The sequence below is a fragment of the Plectropomus leopardus genome, unplaced genomic scaffold (assembly GCF_008729295.1).
Source record: "Plectropomus leopardus isolate mb unplaced genomic scaffold, YSFRI_Pleo_2.0 unplaced_scaffold758, whole genome shotgun sequence".
NCBI classification, from domain to species: Eukaryota; Metazoa; Chordata; class Actinopteri; order Perciformes; family Serranidae; genus Plectropomus; species Plectropomus leopardus.
In genome coordinates, this window is record NW_024683471.1 from 447 (window position 1) to 8,477 (window position 8,031).

The 8,031-nt window shown below is 47.3% G+C and overlaps 1 protein-coding gene across 1 annotated transcript; it reads right to left on the reverse strand.

The window, feature by feature from the left end:
• Positions 1-548: 548 nt before the first annotated feature.
• On the reverse strand, positions 549-7,288 carry LOC121940131 (peripherin-2-like). Its single transcript, XM_042482981.1, has 3 exons — positions 6,708-7,288; positions 3,856-4,102; positions 549-1,094 (listed from the first exon to the last, which is right to left on the reverse strand). Exons 1-3 carry the CDS (start codon positions 7,286-7,288, stop codon positions 897-899), a joined length of 1,026 nt encoding a protein of 341 aa, XP_042338915.1. The 3' UTR covers positions 549-896.
• Positions 7,289-8,031: the final 743 nt, after the last annotated feature.

An 8,031-nucleotide genomic window follows, 5' to 3' on the forward strand; every position in this document is an offset into this window, starting at 1 on the left:
GGTGTGTACCTCTGTGCTGCGTGTACACGTACAAAAACCTGCACGTATCACTGATTAGACCTGCCTGCCTCTCTACGTGTGCACATTACCTGTGCATACGCAGAGGCACACACCTGTACACATACAGCAGTGTAGCAGAAGTACAAACCTCCATATTTACCTGCTGCAGGTCACAGTGGGGTGCCACTGCAGTACCATAATATGACCTGCGGCGGCGGCACTGAGTGCCCCGAGTGTTTTCGGATGTTTTGGCCGTCTGTTTCCATGTCAACCGACCGTGTCAGAGGTCTGACAGCGACGGTAAAGACCAGAGCCCGATCGATACTCGACGTCTGAGATATAACCAGCGACACAGCTGGTAATGATGCATTCACATGAACAAAGATGTTTGGCAAAAATCTGACAGATTTTTAAATCAGCTCGGCGCTCCCTGCTGGACAAACTGTGTAACTGCACATACTCAGAAATCAGTGGCAAGGTATCGGTCAGGCTCCGGAGTCTCAGAACAGATGGTGTCTGACAGGAAGCATTCATTGAGGGGGGTTTAATTAAATATTAGTATATTATTGAAAATATTCCATCCCAGAGGTTTTATTATTTACAGCAGTAGGTTTCTGTCCCTCCTGTTTAAAAATAAACTCTGTTCAACTATTTACAGATCGGAAAATATTGACATTCACAAACTTTAAATGACTTGTTCACTTTGAACGTGTGCGTGTGTGTGTTTGCGTGTGTGTGTGTGTGTGTGTGTGCGTGTGTGTGATATTGGTGTTGTAACACTGTTACCATGGCGTATGTACAGACAGAGGAGAACACCTCTCCTCTCTGACGCCCTGATTTCTGGGGGAGAGGGGGGAGGAGGGGGGGACCCCAGTCCTTGGTGGTGGGCGGGGCTCTCAGGTGGCGGCCTCAGCTGCACCCTCCCCCACCTGGTTGGCCTGGCCCAACGTCTTCAGCTTGGCCAGCAGCTCGTCGAACGTCTCCTTCACGCCTTTCTCCAGCAGCCAGCCTTCACTCTCACACTCGGGGTTCTCAGGGTCCTCCATCGTCTCAAGAGCCGTGGTGAGGTACTTTAACCCCGCCATGTCCGCCGACTGACACACACAAACACACACACACACACACACACACACCAGGTTAGTACATATATCTATATATGTTGTTGTTACACACTGACTGTTGGTGATCTGACAAACATCTACAAAGGTTGTTTAGGAGGAAAAGTAAAGCAGACACCGGCTCCACATTGAAGAGCAGACCCAAGACTTTCCTCTTCTAGTTCGGGCTGGCTCAGGCTGTCCTGTTTGATAAAGCTTATAGTTCGGGCTGGCTCAGGCTGTCCTGTTTGATAAAGCTTATAGTTCGGGCTGGCTCAATTCAATTCAATTCAATTCAAAACTTTATTAAAGACAGCTCAAAGAGGGGCCCACAGGTCATACAACAAAGAAAAGAAAAATTAAAAGAAAACATATATATAAATCATAAGTACATATATACACACATATACATACACATACATATACATATATACATGCGTACATACATACACATGTATACATACATACCACAGTGAATCAAGCATTGACATACAGACACAAACATCAGTGGCTGGCTCCAGATTACAGATTTACAGACTTTCCTCTTTGATCAAGCTTATAGTTAGGGCTGGCTCAGCCTTTCCTTGACCCAGCCCCTAGTTACAGGGGGACTTCCTATGATACTCTGAGTTCCTCCTCTCTGTTCCTGCAGACGTTCTTGTCACATCACTGTTTTTTTCCCCGTTATAGAGGTTTTTTTGGAGTTTTTCCTGAGTGTCTGTGAGGGTCTAAGGACAGAGGATGTCATCTGCTGTAAAGCCCTCTGAGGCAAACTGTGATTTGTGATAATGGGCTCTGTAAACAAAAATGACTTGACGGCCTGCAGGAATATTCAGGAGAAGCTGAAACAGATCTGGGAGCAGCAGCAGAGTGATTGAGTTCAGGATGTTGCTCTTAAATCCGCCTGTCGTGACGCTTCAGGTCAAACTTGTTGTTTTGACCCACATAACGAATCGCTTTTCTCCCTCAGTACCTGTCCCTCATCCTGATCTTCCCAGAATGCAACCTGTTGCCACTGCAGGCAGATTAACCCCCCCAGAATAGTCCCTGATCCTCGGTGAGCCTGACCACCGCTCGGCAGCTTAACACGCTGCTGCCTCAGCACCTGAGCCGACGACTGGAGAACCTCTGCTTCTTCTCGTGACGCTGAAGTTCATCTTCATATGAACACCAGAGTTTGTCTCTGGGCTGAAATTCAAACTGCTTACATGCTGTTTCAGCTCTGAATGCTGGACATGATCACATTCAGCGTGATATGAAATATGTGAAACGAGTCTGTGAAACTTTAAAAGCAGAACTTGTCCTTGTGCGGTCTGACGTGTGCCGGCTGCAGAGCTGAATCTGCTTTTGTTTGTCATGCAGCAGTGGCTCTGTGAGCACTAATGCTAATCACTCGCTAATCAATTACACCGTTAACCTGGAGCGTTTAAGGTCGCTTTGGTTAATGTACTGCAGGTGTGCTGTGATTATCTTGTTTTAAATCAGAAGATTAAGAAGAGAACTTATCCTGCGTTCACCTCCTGGAGAAAGTCCTCAGATATCAGCAGCAGGTGAGAGGCAACAAACAGCTTCGTCACACAAAGAGAAGACGTTTTTATTCCCGTATTATATTAAAACTCCCTGATGGTCCCATCCCCTGGGCTTCCTGTCCAATCAGATGCTTTCACACATGATCAGAAGGTTTGACATCAGAGATGAAGAGCGGCAGGACAAACCAAACTCAGTGAACAGACCCAGTAAAAATAAATCGACCTGATTCTGTGGAGCCATTCATTTCGAATCCAGCAACAACGTGCAGCACGACTTGTTTCTCCCAGTGTGTCGAGTTTCGGCCGATGCTGGGCTGGGTTTGTCAAGTCACTTTTATTTATAAAGCCCATTATCACAGATCACAGTTTGCCTCAGAGGGCTTTACAGCAGACGACATCCCTCTGTCGTTAGACCCTTAAATCGACAAAGGAAAAACTCCCACAAAAAACCCATAATGGGGTAAAAAACAGTGATGAGACCAGAACATCTGCAGGAACAGAGGGGAGGAACTCAGAGTATCATAGGAAGTCCCCCTGCAGCTAGTAGCTGTTTCAAGGCAAGCCTGAGCCAGCCCTAACTAAAAGCTTTAACAAAGAGAAAAGTCTGAGCCAGCCCTGACAATAAGGTTGATCAAAGAGGACAGCTTGCTTGGGCCAGCTCATTTCTGATAAAGACCTGGCGATGGCAGTATCAGCAGCTGGAATCATGCCAGTTTATTTGATTCAATTCAGTGGCGCCGTTCATCTCGAGTCGCAGACGAGTTGATCAGGCACTTGGATACGACCTAACTGTTTCTGTCCAGCACACCGAGTTTGGGCCGATGATGGGCAAGCTCATTTTGTCTAGCATTTGAGCTGAACAAAGACGACCTGAGAGAACAGGAAGACAGTCAGAGGCCAGCGGTCTTTCAGCTCTCATCTCATTGGTTGGTTAGTTAAAGGTCACTGACCATCAGCTTAGATCTCAAGCTGATCATTAGTGCTGAAGTTCCTCTTAAAGGAACAGTTCAACATTTAGTGACTCCCTCTTTACGTGTTCAGACTGATCCCACTCTCATGACTCCTGCAGGTTAATGGTCCCAATCCAAAAACTACAAACCACGTTTTTCAGTTTTTCAGACGACACAAACGTGGGATCTTGGATCAGGATTTCACTGAGCTCCTTCAAGTGACCGCAAGGCCCCAGCTGCATGATGATTGGCTGAGGCTGGGTGTGGGCGGAGACTTACCTCCAGGAAGATGGTGGCGATGATGAGCACTCCGATGCTGGTCATCATGCTGCTGAAGTAGGAGAAGAGCGCCTCGCGGCAACCACGGGTCCAGATGTTGAGCTCCTCGATGCGGTGGTCATAGTCATAGTGGGCGGAGTTATTGGTCAGGTGGTGCTGGATGCAGGGCCGCGGGGAGCCGGGGTTACAGCAGCTGAATGGGACGCTGTCCATCAGGTACTTCCCCTCCACGTTACTGAGGACACGACTGCAGGACAGAGACAGGTTAGTGTTTACTGGACTGACAGGGAGGTCAGACGTCACACACAATCAGGGACTGATGGAGTACTGAGTGACCCCTGAACACCCTGACCCCCTGAACCCCCTGGACCAGAGCCCGTGTTTAAAATGACCGCTCAGTTTTCTGTTAGAAAGTCAAACACATAGGGACCCTAAAAAAGCACTTTGTAGTCAATTAGTGTCTTTTTGTAGTCATTAATTGTCTCTTTGTAGTGTCTTAGTGTCTCTTTGTTGTCATTTGTTGTCTCTTTGTAGTTTAGTGTCTGTGGTTGTGTATTATTGTCTCTTTAAAATCGTAAAGTGTCTCTTTGTGGTCATTCCATGTCTCATTGAAGTTGTTTGTCATCTCTTTGTAGTTGTTTGTCATCTCTTTGTAGTTGTTTGTCATCTCTTTCTGGCTGATTGACTTTACAAGACATGTGAACAGTCACCTCAAACAAAGGCTCCATTTCCGTGAACTTTCACTGATTTCAGTGACTCCGGACCTTTCCTTTAGCGCCACAATCTGGACAAAACAAAACACTCCTTTAAAGTCTCAGTTACAGAAACTCAACAGCTCCGCATACAGTGGCACAGTACTTTGGTACATTTACAGAGTATTTCTACGGAGGGAAACAGGCAGCAGCCCTAATATACAACCCTGAGGGACGCCCTTTAGTAGCAGATATTTAGACTGAAAGCTCACTGAGTTCTCTCATCGTTACAACCCGTCTCTAACGGTGAAATCAGCTCCTCCACCAAAGAAACAACAAGCTGCCTGAAACTTTTCGCAGAGATAAACACGGACGGTTTGTTCAGAGGTGAATGTTGGCGGAAACATCCAGCAGTCATTAAAACCTGAGGGATTCATCCTCCAAAGACCAGAAGACTTCACCACCACAACCTGTTATTTCTAATGTGACATTTCTTTGCTCCTGATTCAGTGAGTAAACGCTCGTAAAGATCGGGCTGGGTTAAGGAGCGCGCTCTGTGATGTCACCGGTAACACCTCTGAGGGGTGGAGCCTGAGGGTAATTCACAGGAACATGCCTCATTTCAGTTTTTATATGTTTTGTCAGCTTTTACTTTTACTCCACTACATTTCTCCAGACATTTTAATAAGTTACTACAAGACAGGGACGGACAGAGGAGGGGGGTGGGGATTTTGTTATGCTTTTTTGTTTACTTTCTTTTTTTTTCAGTATCGAGCACCGTTGTCACTTTATCAGTTTAGTCCCTGTCCTGTGCTGCTAACTGTGTAAATAAAGTGTACCTTACTCTTGCCCTTTTGTTCTTTAAATATTTTAAGTGATACGTTTCTTTCTACGAGTTTTTAAGAAAGGGAAAGGTTATGAAGAAATAACAATAATTTTATAATTTTCAAAATGTATTAATTTATTATCAACAGAATTTACTCTTCATCGGTACCCAAGTTCCTTTTAATACAATAAATTACCTTTGATCCTCAAGTTCAGTAAAATATCAGAAACTTTAAGATGTTCACTCAATAAGATTCTAACTGGAGATTTTAACTTCCACCAAAGTCATTTTCTGGTCAGATATCGGTCTTTTACTCAAGTACCAATCAGTGCACCTGCAGACCTGCACTCACAGACCTACACCCACATACCTGCACCTATAGACCTGCAGTCAAGAACCTGCACCTACAGACCTGAACCCAAAGACCTGTACCCAAAGACCTGCACCTACAGACCTGCATCCACAGACCTGACTCAAAGACCAGCACTGGTAGACCTGCACCCACAGACCTGACTCAAAGACCAGCACTGGTAGACCTGCACCCACAGACCTGACTTGTAGATCTGTACTCGCAGACCTGACTTGTAGCTGTGCCTTAGTGTGTGCGTTGTGTCAGAAATGTATTGGGTGTTTTTCGGCAGCTGCTCTGTTGGGAGGATGAAGCGCTCTCTCGGTGGACCGGTTGGGTTTAACCTTGTCATGTTAGCGGGCGTGTAAGCTGCAGCGCGGTGGAAATCAGATCCTGGCAGATTATAGACTTAGAGAGAAGAGGCTGGTACAGCGACCTCCTGCACGGTAACTTTTACCTTCTTAATTCCCTCATTTATCCTCCACTGACCCCCTTTAACACTCTGACAACCCGCCGAGCGCCCGCTGAACGTTTGCAGCGTCGAAGGTTTCAATCAGGCGTCTGTCGACAGCAAGCTTCAAGTTTAGAGAAACTTCAGATTGATGTGAAATTTGTGAGAAAGTAAGAAACACGAAGTGTTGTGTCCCGCAGAGTTTAAACCCGATCAGAGGTCAGTTTGATGACACCCCGAGTGGCAGCGAATGATTCAGTATTTGGTTCAGAGACGTTCAGAGTTTCTCCATAAAGATTCAATGTCGTCAGTGAAACCTGCAGATGGATTTCTGTCTGTTCTTTAGATGAACAGGCTCTGAAGCTGCTTAGAATGATTACTTTTCTGATTATTTTTTTGATTAGTTGATTAATTGTTTGGTCCACAAAACATCACCATTGTCGACACGCTTTGTCTGATTGGCGTTCAGCGTTTGACGAACGCACAAACTGTTTGAGCTCTGACTGGTGATAAGGGATTCGTCCGTGTACTCACTCTTTGACCTGGTCGTTGCTCATGTCCAGGTAGCGGTTGCTGATCCACTGAACCTCGAACCAGTCCCTGAAGTTGTTGTTTCCACAGCAGCGGAACTCGATCTGCGTCATGTCCAGCGTCCTCTTCATGAAGCAGCGTCCCGGCGTGTCCGTGTCCTTGTAGAACTTGATGCTATTCTTCAGGCCCTCGGCCAGCGTCAGGTACATGGCGAACTGCATGAGGAAGCAAAGCAGCGCCGTCAGCAGCAGCAGTGCGTTAAAGCCGCAGCACAGCAGCAGGTACGTCTTCAGCATCGGCTTCCACTTGGAGAACTTGACCGGGTCCAGAGAGTCGTGGCACACCTTTCCTCCAAAGGCGTTGACCCCGCAGGCCAGCAAGCCCACCAGGATCAGCAGGTTGGGCACTAAGTGGCTCTCGTTATTGTCCATCATCTCACTTCGTTTCCGCAGCTCGATCTTGAAAAAGAGGCCGAGGCTGAAGATGAGGATCCCCACGATGACCGAGAGCCAATAGATCATCCACAGACCCTGAGCCAGCTTCACCCGCTTCTGCAGGTTGAACTTCATCAGCATGAACGGCATGTTGACCTCGAGGTGTGAACGACGCTGGATTGGAATCAACGATCACTTAACGTCAGCAACAAAGACAACAGTTTTCTTTGGGGAGCAGTTTAAGAATCCGTCCGAGTTTCACAGTTTAAATGCGTGGGAAGCAGCTGAATGCGACGCGGTCAGAGCTCCTGGTTTCAGACCCATAATGCCGAGCTGCAGGTCAGGACAGTCCATACTCCTGGGGGGACAGAGGGGTCTACCATCAGATCTCAACCAAGTATTCACATAAAAGCGGTGGTCTGTGCGGAGTGCTCCTCGCACTGGTATATCCTGCAGAAGAAAGGTGTGAATGTGAGCGGGCAGCGACTCGTCATTCTAACCCTCCCGTCAGCTCTGATCCCATTAACAGCAGATCAGCTGCTGCCTCTAATCTGCCGACTTACTGCTAATTGGTTTGATGTTAAGCAGCAGCTTCCTCCTCTGGGCGGGTCGACTCAGAGTTTACGGAGCAGTGCTCCGCTTCTGCTGACAACAGCTCACCTGGCCGGCTCGCTGCAGGTGAGCCTCATAGACCAGAGGTGAGGAAGGGAACGTCCGTCCGCTCAGAAAACAGGAAACTTTCCTGCACTGCAGAGCGAGGGAAGGCTGTTGTCATGGTAAAAGACTACCCCATCACGCCCCGTGTCAACATTTCATCCACAAGTTTCGTAGTGGACTGTGGTGGTCCAGAGGGAGCTGTAGTGGACTGTGGTGGTTCAGAGGGAGCTGTAGTG